This window comes from Mugil cephalus, chromosome 15 (genome assembly GCF_022458985.1).
Source record: "Mugil cephalus isolate CIBA_MC_2020 chromosome 15, CIBA_Mcephalus_1.1, whole genome shotgun sequence".
In the NCBI taxonomy this organism is placed as follows: domain Eukaryota; kingdom Metazoa; phylum Chordata; class Actinopteri; order Mugiliformes; family Mugilidae; genus Mugil; species Mugil cephalus.
The window spans coordinates 2,970,825-2,990,713 of NC_061784.1; the positions used below are offsets into that span (position 1 = coordinate 2,970,825).

Consider the following 19,889-nt stretch of genomic DNA (forward strand, 5'->3'; position numbering starts at 1 on the left):
TGGCTGGGGCCAAACCAAACTGTTTCTGCGCTCAGACAAGAATTAACTGTGGCCTCCCCATTGGAAACTGCACCATGGTACAATTAAGGTAGCTGTTACTGAACAGGCAGCAGCTGTCATCATTTCCCCCAGAGGGGCTGGAAGAAGTTCACAGCAGTGGGAAAAACAAAGAGCTGCAAGAAAAGATAATTATTTTCACTACTCTTTTTATATGGGCCTAGTCCTCCTCCTGGAAGCCTATTTGTACAGTTACTAAATTTACACATTTTAAAAACACAAATAGCTGTAACGTTTCCGTCTCAATGGTACACCAGCTTGAATTATTTTTATATCTATGGTTTTGAGAGGCGCATTGTCTTCATCTGTGTCAAATCCATTACATTGCAGCTTTGGCCCACCCCCACCCCAGGCAGTTGAATTAGTTATAAATAGAAACACATTTCTCTCAGTGATACGCATAGGGAACATCTACCAAATGAATGATGACACCAAAGAAAGCCTCTGCTTGTAAACATCCATCTCCACAGCATAAGGAGGAAAATCACCACTGTAGGTTTAGACTAGCTCTGTGTTGTGCAAAGCAGGAAGGAACAAAACACGGCAGATACCAAACACTACATTTTTCTTTTTTGTTCAGGTCTTGGCTTTTATTGGTTCGTAGTCACAAATGAAATATTTGTTGATTTAAATAAGAAGGAAATTCTTTTGGTTTTACACAAATGACTGAACTGCCTAAACCTAGAGTTTATATGAATGCTCTTAAAGGTTATAGTGTTCTTAAAGGACCAATAAGTAGAATCTAGCAGTGGGGCTGCAGATCAGATCACAACCAACTGAATATCCTCACCCTCACTCAGCCCTAGGTTTTGTGCATGTAGGGGAGCTCTCCAGTCATTGTTTGCTTTGTCTGGTCTGGGTTACTGTAGAAACATGGATGGCTCTGTGTGACCTGCTCCCAATGTGAAGGATCTCCCTAAATCCCACACACTCATCCTTCAAATTAACACCGATAGAGCTTGAAAGGGTGATGGCATGATTTATACACCTTGTTTTTTCCAATACCAACACTTACATCACATTTTTCTCAGTTAACCAACCCCCTAGAAAAAAATTAAAACAAAGTTCCACTTTGTGTCCATTTTGAAAAATCAAAATTAATCATGTGTAGGTTTCTACAAAAGGTGTATTCTGGAAAAAACAAAAAAAAAAAACAAAACAAAACAAAACAAAACAAAACACAAACCAAAGTCAGAATCAATCCAAACTAGAGTCATGGCAGCGGATAAGTGAAGAATAACCTGTATGCACTGGAGTATAAACTTTCTTTAAAAGAAATATTTGTGACATTTTCCAGGAACTACTTCAACAGAGCACAATATAGTCACATTTAATGTATAAAAAAAAAAAATTCAGGTTACCGACATTTCTAGGAACATTTTAGCCTGGTATACTTCCTCCCCTGAATGTGCCGTGTGAGGAGTGTGTTTGTGTACTTTTCCCCTTCTCTGAATACTGCTACTCCTGTCTCCAGAAGTTACTCAACTATTATACAAAATATGAACACCAATCTTCCCTTAGTTAGAAGATGCCCGCATTTACATGGATTATGATCATTTTTCTAACCACCAAAAAAAAATATATACTAAAGCTACTACAAACCCATACATGTTAGCATTAAGGAAATATACCTGTAACCAAATTGTTTGACAATACCTGTTTTTGGCCATATGCAAATTAAGTCACGACTTCACTCTAAATGATGTTCTCACATTATGACACACACACACACACAAAAAAAACTTTAAAAAGTAAAACCACTGATGTTTCTCTGAGGACAATTACTACTTTTTGCAGACTAATCATGATTTTACACTCATCATGATTGAAACTTTGTAATGTCAAAATATAAAATTATTATCAAAAAGAAAAAAAGTCAACAATAGTCTCACTCATTTAACTAGAAAATCTGCTTCACCTCAACACTCTGGATCATTGAGCACGTTCACCAAAACGCTTTTCCATAAGATCCAGAAATTATTTAGCACACTTAAAAACACTCTTAATGTCCAATAATCAAATTCAAATGAAATTCAATGTAAAAACACAGAGACATCCCTCTATATTCAAATATTATTCCTCAAAGTTAAATACAAACTAAACTCCGAAACTAAATGTACAGTTGTGTGAACAAAAAGTCACGTTCACATTGTGACGAACAGTGCAGGTCAGTTCAGTAGGTTTTAGAATTACTCCTTCCTCAGTTCTGCGTCCTCCTTCATCTTCTGCTCCTGCATGCGACTGCGAGCGGAGCCTACACGTAAAGACAGCGACATGTTTGAGGAATTCTGTTGCCATTAGGAGCAGGAATAAGAATATCAAGGGGCAAATGTAAGCGACGGTTTTCACTTACTCATCTCTGCAAGCTTCTGTATCAGTGTAGAATCTCCTCCAGGTTTGCTATAAATTTGAAGAGATGAAACGAATTTAACTGAAATGAATCTACACATTGTTGTAATAAAAGATTAATAAAAAGATTCTTTTCATTTCTACTGTCGTCCAAAACCAGAGGCTCCCTGATGATTACACCTGTACCTCTGACACCTGCACCAACATACCTGCCATCCGCTTCATCTTGGCCGTCCACATCGAAGCGTAACCTCTTCAGAGGCTTTGGAGTGGGGCCCATATCCAGAGTCCTCTTGAAGGAGCGGTCGCTGCTGTTGACCATCTGGTTGATCTTCTGGAAGCGGTTGGACTGCTGCACATGACGGCAGAACAGGAAGAAAATACGAGCGTGAGGGAAAAATAATTGGTACTCAAGCGGTTTAGTTGCAGGGCAAACTAAAGAGGTACATACCCCAAATGATTCACCAATCGAAACCAGCATCCTGCAAATGAAAAAAAGATGCAAGAAAAAAAATCACGTTCGGTTGCATCTGTCAAAAGAAAAAAACATGTCTACCATTAATTTGCAAGACTGACCTGGTGCGAGGAGTCATGAAACTCGGAGACATTCGTGGGCTTTTCAGAGGAGAGATGTACACGTTGTTGCTTCCTGGCACACGCAGAGGAGAACTAGGAAACTTGTAGGGGCTGCGTGGTATTTGTGGGATTGGAGAGAGTGTAGGCGGCTACAGAGAAACACACAACAGTAATTACATTTACATGGAAAATTAGTGTTCAACTCAACTGAAATCATTCTGATCAGAGATTCGTATCGTTTACAATAAAATGATCTTGTAAGATAAATGTATGTACATGTTGTCACACAACAGTCAAAAAAGAACTTCCTTAACATGAGCGTGTGATAAAATCACAAATCTGTCAATCTGAAGGAAATAACACACCTCATTTAAAAACTGAATTCACTGATTAGAAAAAGATAGCCTTCCGAAATGTTTGAACAACTCATTTCAATCGTTGGTTTTCAACCATGTAGCACTTGAAAGTCATTAAGTCTAAAGAAGTAAAATAAAAATAAAAAAATAAAAATAAATAAACAAAATTTAGATCAGATCTGTTTTGTTACCACCATGTTTCCGTTCCTCTTTTACAACTTTTTATGTAACCTGCTAATTACCACACATGAGGCAAACACGCCGCGACATCTAACCACAGGGTTTACATTGTTATAAGACACTTCTATATTTCTATTAAAGGGCTTATCAAAGGTTTGAACGACACCTCTCAATCTAATTGAAAACTCTTTACGATCAGAAAGTCTGTTCTAGTTGAGGTGGTTACATGATGCATTTTATTCCAATTATTAGTGGAATATGTATTGTAATGTATGCATATGTAATGTAAACTAATCATAAGAACAATTTAATAAGAGCCCCTGACTGGAGAGGCGTCTTACCCTGGTAGACGCATACTGCAGGATGTTGGTTTTCAGCCGCTGCATGAATACTTGATTGTAGAAGACAATGATGGAGTCGTAGTGGCCCTCAGTGATCAGCACATGCTTAAAGGTCTGAAACACACAGAGTGACATGTGAAGAATTTCAGCGATACTTCCGTCACAGTTCAACATGATGTAAAAAATATGCACTGACAGAGGAGCTACATGTGAAATTTTTTTAAAAGGCTTTGTCACCTCCTGGCTGGTGTTGGGCATGTTCTTGTATGATGTCACAATGGTCTTGAAGCGCAGATCAACGCTCTTCACTTTACATATAGCATACATGGCTGACATCATCAACTACGAGACAGTTAGGGAAAGCAAACCAAAAATGAGCTGAGAGCTACAAAAAACAAAGACGAATAAGAGTGAAGCACGTGGGAGCAGCGTGTCCTCGTGTACCTGGTCGAGGTGACGGTCTCTCATCAGCTCATACTCGTGCTGCAGAGTGTGTTGGAACAGAGTCCAAATGATGGGCTCCAGTTCAGGGTGGGAGGACAACAGGTACGAGCAGAGCATCTTCAGTCTTGTGTAGGCCAGGCGGTATACTACAGAGACACAGCAGCAGCACATGCACACAAAGTTTAAAAACAATAAAACTGTGACATGGTGGAGGAACATGTACTGAATCCCTTTTCTTATTAAGCAAGAAGGCAAATTTGGAATTAGTGAGGACCAGTTCTTATTCATTTAAATGGAGACAGTAAAAACAAACACATACAGTTGTGATGACGCTTTCATTTTATGGTTATTGGAAGGTAGAGTCATATTTATTACCAACTACCATTTACTAAAAGGGAAACTACTTCAGTTTCAGTTTGTGAAACTACTTATATATTAAAATGGAGGCACCAGAACCAGGATTTAGTTTTTCAACACATCAGTTATTAAACAGTTATTTATTTAGCTTAATCATAAAGTGTGCTTATCATAGACATAAACCAGAACGACATGTTACATTTTTTGTAGAACAGGCTGAGAGAGTTGGACTTGGTGTGCCGTGGAGTTTGGCTGGCGGCCTGGGAGGCAGACTGAGAGGAAACTTGAGAGCTGGGTGTGGCCGGTGACTCAGGAGGTAAGACACGAACGCCTGGTCGCATGGGGGACAGATATCTGTGCGTGCAACAGAGAAGTGGGATGTGTCAGTTCCATCAACGTAAATAGAAAATTTCCACTAGACCACAAACGCCACAGAGGTCTTCTTTTATCTCGTTGGGACAATCAAACCTATAAAATAGGGAGCTTGTGCTTACCACAAGCCATGAGTCATGGAATCTAACAAAAACTTTTTTTCACTTGAAACTAATCATTGTTTCACACTGTTCATAACAGTCACAATGTGGGTTTAGAGTGAATGGTGAAACCAGAAAGTGAACTTACAGGTCAGCTGCCGTGTGGTTGTGCTGCAGTGGTTGGCTGAAACTGGCTGGGGTCTCCACCTGCTCTGCTGCTCCCCCCTCATGTTCTTGCTTCAGGAGGTCAAACAGCGGGGAGCCCTGCACAGACACAAACGTGGTCATTTTCGTGTGCGTCTAAGCTAAAACATGACGTTTCCTGGAAATCAATTTAAGGGGTAAAATTGTGACAATACTAGTCAAAGTGGACACAAAACTTGGCAAGAGATTTCAAATAACTCAAATGCAATACAAATTGTTTTTTTTTTTTGTGAAGATATTTGTCATTTAAATCCCTGTTGTCTATCAGCACATTTAAAAGACTATTTGCATTATGATTTATAAAATATTGTGCGGATCACTTTTCTAGATTTTTCTGTCCAACAGTACAAAACCCCCAGATGACTAAGTGACAGGGCAGCCACTAATCATTCCAGCTCTAGCAGTGACATAAATTAACAATGGGAGGAACACAAATCTGTTTCTAGTTTTTGTTAACTCATTAACACTGCCCTTAGCATTCTGTATTAAGCTGACACTAAATTTTATTTAAACATACATTGCCTCTAAATACGAACACACACAAGTATTCGTAGCATCTGAATTTTAATCTTTACATGCCTGTGAAGCAACACAGATAAAAAATCAGACATGAGATCATACAAGGAAGTGGTGGGGGCGGGGGTTCGGTTTACGACTGTGATTAACAGAGTAACTGCAGGTATGGACAAGCCAGTAACACATTCTTTATGTCACACATGCTGCACCCTGCTGCTGACGCCACTGAAATGTCAGAAGTACATGCATAGTGTTCAACTAATCAATGATTTGTAATAGATACCACAAAGTTTTATTATCTTCACTAAACTTATTGCTTAGGTGTTCTGTGTTCACTGTCAAACTACGGATTCTTTCAGAAAGGAAGACATGCCATGTACCGAGTTCCTGCTCACTAGAGGGTGGGGCTGATGTCAAGACACCTATACCACAGAGGGAGGAAATAGCAAAATGAGAAAGCTCTCAAATTAAGCTTGGTAACTAAACAGAAAATTAAATTAAAAAGCACACCAGTGTCTCATTATGACATTTCAGAGTCACACTGTTAAAATTACATACGTGGGAAAAAAAAAAAAAAAAAAAAAAAAAATGAGAGGACTTCAGCCCCAGTCGAGGCTCCTCCCTGTCAAAAGCTCAGTGAGCTGCTGTGTCTGATTTGCCGGCAGTTACTGATTTACAGTCAAGCACGAGCAGAGCAGCGATCACCGTGGGCCCCCGAGTCTACTGCAGGAGCTTACCGCAGAACAAAAAAAAAAGACAGGAGTCACTCAGCTGTTCAGACTTGAGGAGAAGCACATGACTCTTTTCTCTACAAGGATCAACTTTTTTTTCCTGTGCAAGACAACTGATAAAGACAGCACCCAGGACATCTTTAAGAAACAGAAAATGGATATAAAGGACTTTGGATGCCATTAAAGGTATTTTTGTGGAGTGGCTTTATTTCGTAACATAACCACATTAAGTGAGCTTTCTGTAACAATTCAGGAAGCATTTTCAAATCAAATGACATGTAAATGTTTCCTGCCTAAAGGGACGACTGAGGAGAACTTTTTTCACGGTTAATGATCCACACTCACGACCCTGGTCTAAAGATGGATAATATCACCCTACCAAACAACTGCAACAAGAGTGATGACTTCAAGTACCCCCTCTACAGCACCGTCTTCAGCCTGGTGTTCGTACTTGGACTTCTCTTCAACATGATAGCTGTATATATTTTTGGCTGTACACTGAAGATGAGGAATGAGACCACGACATACATGATCAACCTTGTTGTTTCAGACTCTCTCTTTGTCCTCAGCCTGCCCTTTCGGATCGTGTACTTCATTAAACGCGATTGGATATTCGGAAGCGTGCTCTGCAAGATCTCTGTGGCCTTGTTCTACACCAACATGTACGGCAGCATCTTCTTTCTCACCTGCATCAGCATTGACCGTTTTCTGGCCATCGTGTACCCATTCCGGTTCCAGACTATTCGTACTAGGAAGAATGCCAAATTGGCCTGCTGTGTAGTGTGGATGATGGTGCTTTCTGGAAGTATACCCACAGGGTTCCTCCTGGACACTACTTCACCGAAAAATACTAACTCGTCTGTACAATTCTGTTTTGAAAACTACTCTAAAACGCAGTGGAGGGCTGAGCTGTCTAAGGTGGTGGTGTTTATTGAGACTGTGGGCTTCATCTTCCCGCTGATGCTTAATGTCTTCTGCTCGGTCATGGTGCTACGAACCTTGAAGAACCCCGAAACCCTCAGTCGTGGAGGGAACCTCAACAAGGCAAAAATTTTGAGGATGGTTGCCGTGCATCTGCTCATTTTCTGCTTCTGTTTTATCCCCTACAACCTCAATCTAATTTTCTATTCCCTGGTCCGCTCCAATGTCCTAAAGGGATGCACTGCAGAATATGTGGTCAGAACCATATATCCCATCGCCCTATGCATAGCGGTGACCAACTGCTGCTTTGATCCAGTCATTTACTACTTTACGTCAGAGACAATCCAGAGCTCCATCAGGAAAAAGTCTCGAGTGTGGCACAACGGTGCCAAGCTCTTCGACAGGCTTCAGACAGACAGCTCACAAAGCAGTCCACGTACTACACCTAAAGGTGTGTTCTTAACGCCTCTGAGAGCCAATATATTTAACAACGAGTCCACTGTCTAATGACAACTCTATGAAGTGGCAGGATTAATAATTCACGAGGAAAGACTGACGATTTGAATCCAGGGAGACGGGTGGCAACAGAATGTTCTTGGGAACAACACAAACAAAACGCTCACTAAGGAGTCCGTTCTCTACTGATAACCCCAGAGACTATAAACTGGGTATAAACTGGGTTTTTTACAATCGTATCCATTCAGTCAATGTAACAGTGGAGCAAGTGAAAGTGGAGGCATTCGTGTTGCAGCAAAGTTTAAAAAATGACAAGTTGCTGCAAATATGTACAAGCTTTTGCACAACCGCTGCTGTAATTGTAGTCATCATTCTGAGCGGACTCTCCGTTACAAAACAAAATGCTTTGGCAACACTGACTCAGTATTATAACTCTTTTATTTAACTGTTTTGTGCAGTTTGTAAGCTGTGTTATTTGTGACCACATTGAGGCTTGTAAGCACTTTATAGAGCAGCATGTTCTATAAGAATTTATACAACTACTGAATAAAAAATTGATTTACTTTTTGTATTTTGAGAAGGAAATTTAATGTTTTTTTGATGAAGTGGGATGTTATGAAATGTCTGGCATTGGCAGCGTCGGTTATTCATACGCTTTTCTCATGCGGCGCCACTAAATAGTATGTTTGACTAATTAGTCATATCAGCACCAACAATGAAGACACAAGTACTGTGGTTGGCTGTGCTGTGCTGTGTACGTTGGTGTGGTCCACAGCTACACTGCTCTTGCCAATACTACACGAACAAAGTTGATGGCTTCTACATTTGTCACCTCTGTAGAAAGTTGAGTGTTGAAACATAAAGGAATGTCAAGGTGTTTATATGCCCTGTTGCATTTCTGCATACACAACAAACTTGGAGCACTTGGTAATCAAATCCCACACAGGCATGCTTTGGAAAGTTACTCATATTTGACACTGACTAGCAGTGAAAACACAGCCCACAGTGAAAATGGAATACAGTGGAACTTGAATGCATGTGAAATATTTGTTCCATCCTGTAAAATCTGTGTGCTGCAAGACCGAGCACTGCTGCATTCCTTTTGTGAGGTTTGCCCCGAGGGTCTGCACTGACAAGGGTAGTCACCAGTGCAATGGTGAGAAAGACTATGAAAACGGAGCAGGCAAGCGACAACACGCCCCTCTTTTAAGGAGAAGAGTTCGAAGGGATTGTAGCAGTTGTGACATAAAGATACTTGTCATGAGATCTTTTTTCTTTAAACTAGTTTATGCAATCAGAAATTTAACACCACGCCACTATAGCATATTAAAACATACACACACCAGCCAGTTCACTTAGCTACACTGGTTCAAATTAATTCATTCTAATATGACGTAAACTTTCTAACCGTTGTAACGTTCAGATCATGTTGAAACAGCGTCGTAAGGTGGTAAATCAACTAGATGATCATTGTGGAGGATGTCATTTGTGGCGCTGTTAAACTGAACTGATGTAAACAGGAAGACACCTAGTTCCCAATGAAACAGAAGTGTGAAACTGATGTGTGTTTCTGTTAAGCCTACCCCAATGACTAAAATGCAGTTGTAAAAATAATTAAAACATGTGTTAGAACTATTTCATTTTCACTAGTATACCTAAAGAACTGGCAAGTGAGTGCACACTTCTCAAACTAGAATTTGTAGACTTGGTTTATCTTACTCTTACTTCTAAATTAACAGTTAAGTTAAAAACAGATAAAACATAAATTGACCCTTTTACAACACTAAATTGAACTTTTCACACCCAGTTTTTTCTTAGGTACATTATGTGAATAATTAAATGTGTCTTTGACTGGTTAAGATAAATTTGAAATAAAAATGTTTATCTCAGGTGCTCTCCAGGGCGGACATCTACACCGACTTCTTCTTTCCCAAGAGCTCCGTACCCAAATCTGACACGCACAATACAATGTACAATTACAGCACCTTCTGTCAGTGAGTTACTGCTATTCTATATCAGCAGACTAGAAAATATAGTTAACCATCAACTCCAACCATCCGTGCAGCTTTTGAACCAGGGGTCGTAAACATGAAGGTAATGAAACAACCTGCACTTAACTCTAACATTAATTAAGAAACCTTTAAGCTCAGAGAGAAAACTACCAGTAGTTGGTTAATTTCATTTAATCCTTGAAGCAACCTAGTGATGAAAACCTTTGAAGCTCTCTAAACACATAAAATGTCATTCAAATTTGTCAGCAATAAACTGCTTAGTGTGTGAAGAAAGGAGAGTGGGGAGATAGAGCTGGAGATAGGAAGAGAGAAAGGGAGAGAGACCACACCACCACTGTAGGTGTGAACTGCTCCAGTCAGTAGCATGTGCACTCTTTCATCGTACTACTAAGTTATCCTGTTGGTGAACACCAGCTCACTGGAGACATAACGTTAGAACGCTGCCACCGCATTGATCCTGCTGCTGGTGAGTGATCAAGTTTCATCTGTTTTAATATTCTCTACTGATGTGTCAAAACTGATTTTTATTCATGCATTAAGAAATGCCACTTTTAAATCTAATGCCTGACGTCATCAGACCTTTGTGGAAAATTTAAAGACTTGCACACAGCTTAGAATTATATTTTTTCTGGATATACAGGTTTTAGCTTTTAACTGGCTTTTGCAGTTAAAGAACCAAATAAAGGCAAAAAAGGTAACAATAATATTAAGGATGCCAATCAACTACTAACTAGAACTATTAACATTATGACAGTAACTCTAAAGCACACAAAGCAATGAAAAATTATATGTCAGGAAAATAAAATACCTATAAATTCATTTACAAAAAATAAATAAAATGGGAGGTTGGTCCTAAAAGTCCTACGAAACTGCTTTAAAAAATGTCCCAAAAAGTGTCACATATGTGATGACTTATATGAAACATTAGTGTGACTGCAGCAAAATGTTAACTGAAAGATGTTTAAATGGAGATTTGCTTATCCACCATGAACATAGTTAAATTAACACATCTTATGATCTCAACAAGTGACTAACTTTATGAGTTTCAGTAAATTCGTATTAAACTCTGCATGTAATGAAAGCAAACGTTTACCTGTTTTATGAGGAAAAGAGGTTGTATGCAAACTTAACTGTCTATGTATTTGAAGCCATTCGTGTGCATTCTCATCACCCCAGCAAATGTACATACCATAAAATGTGACGGTTTGACCTGATTAATGTTTCACTTGCCACAGGTTTAATTGTTCCAACAGAGGCCACCGAACATGCTCCTTCCTTTCATCATATGCTCACTTCAACCAACTGAATCTCCAGATATGTCAGCAACACAGTGATGTAAAGACTGGGAATTGAAATTCATTTTGAAATATGGAGCTGTGGAATATGACTGATTTAACAGACAAGCCAACCTCAGCTTTGTTGAACTGTACTGTGGACACAAGCTACCGCTTCACCTTCTACCAAGTGTCCTACAGCATCATCTTCCTACTGGGTTTGGTCACCAACAGCTTGGCTCTACGCAGACTGTGTCTATCTTCCTGCACCATGAACAGCACAGCCATTTACATGGCGAGTTTATCAACCGCTGACTTGTTTTTTGTGATCTCTCTCCCTCTGAGAATCTACTACTATCACCAAAAAGCTCAAGCTTCCAATACGGGAGTTTGGTCCGGTTGGACTCCCGGGGTGGCTTACTGCCAGCTCACTTTCTCCCTCAAATACATCAGTTTGTATGGGGGCATCTTCTTCTTGGTGTGCATTGCTGTGGATCGTTACTTTGCTGTAGTGCATCCCCTTGCATCAACACTCCGCAGGTTGCGTGTCGCACAGATGGTAAGCGGGGGGATCTGGTGCCTGGTGCTAGGGCTCAGTGTGAGTCTCCCTTTGTTGCATTTGGCAGCCACTCACCATAACCAGGGCTGTCTGCTGGACCCTTCCTCACAACGCCACCGCACCATCATCCTGGTGTCCCTGGGCTTAGTCATGGTGTCATTTCTGCTGCCCACTCTGCTGCTCCTCTACAGCTACTGCAGGGTGCTGAGCGTGCTTGGCCAACCGAGACGCCGCTGCCGCAGCAATCACCACAACCGCCGGCACACTCTCAGGGTTATTTACTGTGTGCTGGGTGTCTTCCTGGTGTGCTTCCTCCCCTATCACATTAACTTGCTGGGATATACCCTGACACATCTGAAGTTGCTGCCTCATTGTGGTCTAGCCAAGGTGACCAAATATATGCAGCCCGTGGTACTTTGTCTAGCCAGTTTCAACTGCTGCCTCAACCCACTCATCTATTACTTCTCCAGTAGCCTGGTGCATAAGGAGGTGCCTGGTGGTGGAGGCAGTGGGAGCCAGTGACACAGTAATAAACAAGAAAATCTACAGTATATGTATAGACCACAAATATATAAAACTGTCAGTTTTCATATATTATGCTGTTGCCCCTAATGCACAATTTTCTGTTATAAATATGTGTCAGTACCCAGTGTGAAATATTGATATTACATGTTTTTCATATTTTGGGATTGTTCCTATATCGAGCATTCTTTAGTAGTTTATATTCATTTTATGTTATTCTTAAAATGTAGTAATTGTCTTGTCAAAACCAATAAAAGGATTGGTATGTTCACAGAGACTGTGTTTTATGTTTTGTATTCATATGTACTATCAAAATGAAATAGTGGCATTATTACAGAGATGCTCAAGTCGGGATGAAACGGAAATGAAACTGACCGTCCTCCATGCAATCCTCTCCATGATTAGGTTTTCGCAGGTCTCCAGATGTTTGACAATATCTTTGCTCAGAGTGGGCTCAGCCTTGATGAAGCTCTCGATGAGTTTGTAGAAGTCAAAGGCTGCTAGGTTGAAAACATCCAGTATCCAGGGGAAACACACGCCTGTCTCAGCTGTGTCACCTCCGCCACCGTTGAAGCCTCCATTTTTGAAACTGCTCTCTAATGATTGCGGAACAGACAAGATTATTACAATTTATCACACACACAAGTATCCTCTATTCCTGTCAGGATGTAGTATGTAGCATTTGTGAGAAAATGATAGGACACACCTCCATATGTTGCCATGACCACCTCCAAAGCACAGGCCAAAAGTGATGTGTGGAATGTGGAGTGATTGAGGAGTTTACTAAAAAGGAAATCACATGACAGTACATATCAAAACAATACAAAACATGCAAACATACCCAGTGTTTAAGTAAGTGTAAGTGAATGCACACATGTAGACTTAAGATATACAATTCTCCAAGGATTTGAGAAAAACAGAAATAAAACGCACCTAAAGTTTTGCACAGATAGTCGCTTCTCTTCCTGTAAAATAATAATAATTAGATCATGTAATGTAGTGACAGCGTATGATTTAAAAAGAACAAACCTTTTTGAATAAAACCGTTAAAATAAATGAATGAAATAAGAATAAGCTACTGTACCGATTTCAGCATGGCCTCCATAACTTTATAATAAAGTCCAACGCCGAGAGTAAATCTCTGAAAGGTTTAACAGATTAAAAGTAATGAAGTCGGACATAAAATAACCCGAGGACACAATGTGTTGCCATTGTTGCGCCTTGAGTGGTAGTTCTGACCTGCCTGCCATTTACAACACAGTGTGGTCCAGCTGCCTGACCAAATCTTTGGCTGAACACCTGCCCAAGCATCTCCAAGCGCTTCAGCACATCCTGAGTCGGGTCCACCGTGCAATGCTGATCACGGCAAAGAAGAAAACAGGAAATGCATCAAAGTAAGAAGTGTGGTTCATGGGGTAGTGTAATTAGTGGCAACATTTCTAAATACCCACTTTGAAATAGGTAGCCAGGTTGGTAGATGGCTGGTCTCCACTGGAGGTGAGATCAACCCTTAACATCTGAATGGAGGTCATGGCAGCTCTGATAAAGTAAAATATGACAAACCCATGAACTCAGAACAAATCAATGAGCATTTCTCAATAACCCACCATAAATGTGCTAGAAATTCCAAGCAATGTTTGGTTTTCCAGATGGACAGACGGACGGATGCATGAATACATGGGTAGATGGCTGAAAGGAGGCGGAACCATGGCTGCATGCACGGATGCACTGATTCAGCGAGTTTCATATTCATATTCTTGGAAAATCCTTCTCTATATCTTTGAATCTTTAGTTTTACTTGCCTAGACCGGTCTGAATTTTTTTGGCAAAGTATAATCTAGTAACAATGTTCTTCTCTGGAAGCTGCGTTTATGTTTTTCTTTACCAAAGAAAGTGTTGTAAGTTCACCACTCTTCATCACTGAAGAAATAGTGCTCCACTTATATCTATCAAGCATTGTGAGTAAATAGTCAAATTACCTTTGGTCTCTTGAGAAAGGCGGCCTTTGTATTTAAGACCTGTAATTTCTAAACCTTCGTCTAATTCAAATATGAATACTCTCAGATTAAGGCTGGTCATTGCTATGGGGTGGGGGGCATGGTCTGATCTAGGTGGGTTAGTACATGTCATGATGATCAATGTAATTTACTTCACCTGTCTGATTGTATATTATAGTTGTCATTAATTCATATAGAATTTACATTCCTAAGACTAGGTTGTCTTTTCCATAAATGCACCGGTTCACAATTAAACAGTTAATAATAAGCTGACACGAGTCTTCAGTCCTTCTCATCTGGATGAAAACAAATAAATACATGAAACACTGTAGAACAGGTGAGTTCCTGCAAGCTGCTCACCTGATTGGAGTCTGGGGAGGGATGACTACTCCATCTTCATCTGGCAGACTCTTTTTTGGTGTTCTCTCAACCTGTGATCTGAAAACAGGATGTTGTTAAACACTTTTCTTAGTTCTTTAAACAAGCTGAACACTGACCGGTGAGAAAAAATCTATTACATCTCGACTTTAGGTGCAAGAAGAGTCTCATCTCCGTCAAAGAACAGCCGTCCATCGATCTCTCTGCTCTTGAGGTAGTGCTCTTCGTACTGCTGGTCGACGTCATTCCCCTGGGATGGGAAATTGGTGTCAAAAAAGTGTTGTATGGTTCCAGGCACAGTGACATGTTATTGCTGCATTGTACCAAACTATATGGATGTATTGTACAAGAGCGATATCACAGTTGTAGCAGTACATGTAAAAAAATATCAAGTGTTAAATAACCAGACACTGCAGAACCAATACCTGGTTGGATTTCTAAACATCCCGTCTTTGTTCCGTGTTTGCCACATAAATATAATCATAGCTCTGGGCTTTACACTCTTGCCAAAGTGGTGAAAGATTGAGTGATTACAACTGACCCGCAGTATCTCTGTATCTGATTAGATCTCTGTCTAAAGAAAAATAAACAGTTCTGTTCTTCTAAGCTGTGGCTCCAATATGTCTACAACTACTTTAGATAGACTTTAAATAAAAGGATCCAATAAAATATGCACCCACTTGTCAGTTCATTATGTGCACTAGTGATAAGAAATGCTTTCTTATATGACAGTCCTGCACTAAATCCCACTTCACACTCGAATGCTCCATTTATGTTGAAACAACATTATAGTTTGTGATGCTGTTAAAATACACAAAAAGCACTTCTATTATTTAGCCTAGCCCACTGACTACAATGGCAAGTTTTTTCTTGTTTTTGTTTTTTTACGTGTGCAAAGAGGTTCTGTCCGATGTGGAGTGTTGAATAGAGGAATTTGTTTTTTACTTAATAGACAAGCCTGAATCTGTTGAAAACCCAATGTTTTCAAAATCGTTTTGGACCTAATTCGTCATAGGTAGATAGACACAGATTTTTAACAAGTTGTCTAAAGATTGACTGACTGTAACTGAACTGTATCAGATCAAACATTAATCAAATAAACATAAAGCCTTCAATAAGTCTGCAACTAGATACAACACATTTCCCAAGTAAACTAACCTGGCTGAATTTTTTTTCCAGATGAACCAGGCTTTTCAATAGCAGGTAGGATCAATACTTTAGACATTATTTATATAACACACTTATAAAAATACTGCCCACCATCTGTCCGTTGCTGGGGTAATATAAAAGTAAAATAAATATCTCTTGCATCCTTCTTCAGAGGAGCGTGTCAGTGTCAGCAAACAGTAGCATCCTGTCTCCACTATTTTCATCGCTGCCTCTGCAATACTACCGTGACACCCTATAAAGGGTCCCCTGCTTGAGCACACATTTTCCTCACACCGTGTATGTGAAAACAAACATGTCTGAGCGGCAAAGAGGACAGCTAACATCTGTCAGACACTCAAATGCTCAACAATGGCAACAGCAGGCAGCGACGATAACTAATGGAAACAGTAAGTGCAAAGAGGGCTGAGAGAAACCAGACATACGCGCAGATCTTGTGACAGTTGACCCGTACCTGAGGAAAATCTGGGCTTCTCGATTGATCCAGTGAGTCTAGGAAAGCTGTGAAACTGGTCTGGTATACGTTCTTCACCTGGAAATACAAAAGGCATAAAGGGAATATGAGATTAAAAACACAGAAATTTTTACATTGTGCATGTACTTTGAAAAAACAGACAAGAGCTCCCACCTCTTCTGCATTGCATTCATTTTCTTTGCACAAAGTTTCGAGAAGTTGCAAATCAACTTCTGGCTCTGGAGGTCGGGATCTGGCTTTGCTCTGGTTGCGACGAGATGTTCGCGTTGGGGGGCTCTGAACTTTGCTGATTGCTGATTCTGAGAGAAAAAAAAATTGAAGATGTTAAAAAATCTCTGGTCACCGCTACTAACACATATTTTCATGATACATCCCCACGCATTACAAACTGTGATGCTCTGTGTGTTCTGACACCTTTCTATCAGCATCATCATCAACTCTTTCAGCAGTCTCAGCTACAGTAGCTCATCTGTGGATTGGTACTGACCACTGCAAACTGGGAGCAGCCCAGAGCTGTAGTCTTGGAGATGCACTGACCAAGTTATCACAATTTGATTATAGTCAAGGTCACTCAAATCCCTTCACTTGCCAATTTTTCCTGCTTCTAATATCAACACAGGAAACTTAAGGACAAAATGTTCGCTTGCTACCTAATAAACTCCACCAACTGACACATGTCATGATAACAACATAATCAGTGTTATTCATCTGACCAGTGATCATGACCATGCAGTTAAAATGTTATGTCTGATCAGTGTAAGAAATGCTTTGACTTTTCTTGAAGTTGTCACACGCTAAGGGCTGAAGATCTATAAGACATACGTTAGAGTAAATGATACTAAAGCGTACTGTAAAGAGGCTGCAGAAGGTCCGGAGGACAGCGCTTGATGAAAAGCTCCAGTGTACAAAGAAGCAACTGGAATGATATGACCAGGTCATCCTCCATCTGCAAGGCCCTTCCTGCAGACAGCAGAGACACATGAGGAGCACAGTCACAATAACACTGACGCTAGAAACAACAGAACTGTAACCATGAGGAGAAACATGTTCCAGTTCTTTGGAACTCTACAGCTGAGCACGAAGTAGGAAGGAAGGGGGAAAAGAAGAAGACAGATCAACATGAAAATGATTCCATCTAGTGTGTTAACAGCTTGGTCACAGTGTGTTCAAATGCTTAACCTACCTTTGGCCAAAAGAAACATAGTCCAGCAAGTCCGCATGGTCTCCCTTTCCCTTGAAGATGAGATATTTGACCATTAACCACACACCTGCATCATATCTTTCATCCCAATATCATAATCTATCATAATAATACAAAAAGGTACTAAAAAAAAGAGTGACAAACATATTTCTCTTATATGGCAGAACAGTCTCCAACTTACTTTCCATCCGAAGTCAAAGCAAAGATTTTCTTACATGTTCTGAAACAACATGAAACTTAAGATTAGTAACAATTATGCCACAGACTCTGTTACATAAATCAAACCCTGCAATGTACTGTTATGCTCACTCACTTCTCAAATCTCTGGTACAGAGCCAGCATCACGTCATACTTCTTCTCCATTCGTGTCAGTGCTGAATTCACTTTGGAGCTTATTGTATCCAGGTTTACATCCAACTTCCTCACCAGATCCATGAACTGTTTTACACTACAAAAGAGAAAAGATTAATTTGATTCACACAATATATAACAATAAGAGCAAAAGTGTAAAATCAAATAATTGATGACTAAAGTTATTTGTAACACTGCTAAGGCTTCTTGTTCTCTAGAGTTGCCATTCAGACATGACATGTTATTCTACATAGGATCTATTCAAATGATCAAAATTGCATGAAAGCAGGTTCACTATGAGCTGACTAATGTCAATTAGCACTTACTTAAGAGTGACTGCTTTGAGAACCTGAGTAAAGGTGAAACAGGTGACATCCATGTCTATGACAGTCACAAACAGAGAAGCACCCCACAGCCTCTTCTGGCTGTCCTGAAATAAAATGTACAAAAGACAATGTTAGAAATGACTATTTAGTCACATCTCCTCTTCTTTGTCTTGGATGGAATCATTTCAAAAGAAATGTAATTAAGTTGCTTTTTATCCTCTACTGGCCATTATTAGGTACCTTACAAAATCTGGGAAATGTTTTTGGTACTGTACCCAACTACTATTTGCAAATCAAAAACTTTACAGCAGTCTGAAGTAAGGATGATAAAGAATTAAGGTTTGATTTGTTTTGTGTAATGCAAATCTGAGAAAGCTTTTCAAAAAAGCATAACCAACAGAAAGTATTTGATTGGGAGGACATGTCCATTTGTATAGTGACAAACCAAACGACATCATGGCCACAAAATAATATATATGAACCAATGTCCTGAAGGGATGTTTTTGTTCTCTTATGGAATAGTTTTCGACCAGATTAACAGTTGTTTAAATCCATGCCTTATGCCCAAATGTACAGTCAGAGAGCAATTCATGAACACATACAGTGACTCCATCCATGGACTCTTGAACATCTTTCCACAGCTTCCAAGCACGTTCACACACCAGGTCTGTCACATGAAGGCTTTTACACAGAGTCACAAACTCGGCATCCTTGTCTCTGTGTCTGGAGGATGGAGGTCAGAGATCAATAATTGTGTAGAACATGATAATGTGCTGCATAGATGACAACAATAGGACACATCCCAGACTGTTAGCCACAGGCTGGGTCAGACAAGGGGTGTATTTGTGTGTTATAACAGCGAGAAGTTTAAAGATACGTCAGTTATTAAATAGCAATAAGATGAATAAAGTTGTGCTGGGTTAGAAGACATTAAACCTCGTTGTATTAGCTAAAAAAACAGCATATGTTACTTAATTTTCAGCAGCTACCTAGTCCCAGTCAACCTAACGGTTGGTCACTTAAAAGCTAGCTAGCAAGAGTTAAGCCCTTGGACGAACCCGCTACACGTTACGTTGTAGTGTCATATTCTACAAAATAAACCACGATTTTCCGACTGTTGACACGCTGTTGAATGGAGAGAGGAAGCATAACTTTTCTTACTTCTTAACAGATAACTCTGGACTTTCCTTCTTATCGGGAGAGGCACTTTCTGCACTGGGCTTCAGCTCCTTGCTCTGAGGAGTCACAGAGTTGCGTTTCTTCGGTGCCATCTTGGCGTCCGGTTAACAAAGCGGCAAATTATTCAATTCAAAAAAGAAGCGTATTTTGAAGGTTGCGAATAATGCTTACTGAATTTAAAGCCCACTGGACGAGTTCCGTGGCAACAATACAACAAAACCTGAATAACTTCCTGAACCCGTGGTGAAGATAGTGTTCGTTTTGTATCACCGACACGCGCGGCGGAGTTCCCGCACGGTCGGTGCCAGTGCTGTTAAACGCCCTCCACAAATAATGGTCACAACGACGCGTTTCATTGACTTTTTTGTGGTGGTTTGTCTCCGTCTGACCCTGCTTTTGTCTACTTTAACACTAAATAACCGTTTCACTGGTTCATATTTATCCGGACGTGGTGCAAACAGCGGAGAACGTTCGCCGGGATCACGTG

The 19,889-nt window shown here is 40.1% G+C and overlaps 3 protein-coding genes across 4 annotated transcripts; 2 read left to right on the forward strand and 1 right to left on the reverse strand.

The window, feature by feature from the left end:
• Positions 1–619: 619 nt before the first annotated feature.
• On the reverse strand, positions 620–19,889 carry rb1 (retinoblastoma 1). Of its 2 annotated transcripts, none has more exons than XM_047606649.1 (27): positions 19,385–19,889; positions 18,826–18,946; positions 18,224–18,327; positions 17,860–17,994; positions 17,728–17,766; positions 17,529–17,578; positions 17,195–17,305; positions 16,499–16,644; positions 16,325–16,402; positions 14,844–14,953; positions 14,686–14,763; positions 13,780–13,867; positions 13,568–13,684; positions 13,413–13,469; positions 13,262–13,293; positions 13,035–13,111; positions 12,704–12,924; positions 5,282–5,397; positions 4,860–5,014; positions 4,304–4,449; positions 4,097–4,201; positions 3,860–3,973; positions 2,983–3,131; positions 2,858–2,888; positions 2,616–2,755; positions 2,411–2,457; positions 620–2,311 (listed from the first exon to the last, which is right to left on the reverse strand). In XM_047606649.1, the coding sequence occupies exons 1-27, from the start codon at positions 19,492–19,494 to the stop codon at positions 2,247–2,249; spliced, it is 2,742 nt and encodes a 913-aa protein (XP_047462605.1). In that variant the 5' UTR covers positions 19,495–19,889; the 3' UTR covers positions 620–2,246. The 2 variants fall into 2 exon arrangements, with proteins under 2 accessions (XP_047462605.1, XP_047462604.1); XM_047606648.1 differs by having other exon boundaries at positions 2,616–2,758; positions 19,385–19,887.
• On the forward strand, positions 6,471–8,532 carry LOC125020959 (lysophosphatidic acid receptor 6-like). The gene is made up of 2 exons (XM_047606651.1): positions 6,471–6,770; positions 6,884–8,532. The coding sequence occupies exon 2, from the start codon at positions 6,915–6,917 to the stop codon at positions 8,010–8,012; it is 1,098 nt and encodes a 365-aa protein (XP_047462607.1). The 5' UTR covers positions 6,471–6,770; positions 6,884–6,914; the 3' UTR covers positions 8,013–8,532.
• LOC125020960 (lysophosphatidic acid receptor 6-like) lies at positions 8,687–12,599 on the forward strand. The gene has a single exon (XM_047606652.1). It carries the CDS (start codon positions 11,342–11,344, stop codon positions 12,326–12,328), a length of 987 nt encoding a protein of 328 aa, XP_047462608.1. The 5' UTR covers positions 8,687–11,341; the 3' UTR covers positions 12,329–12,599.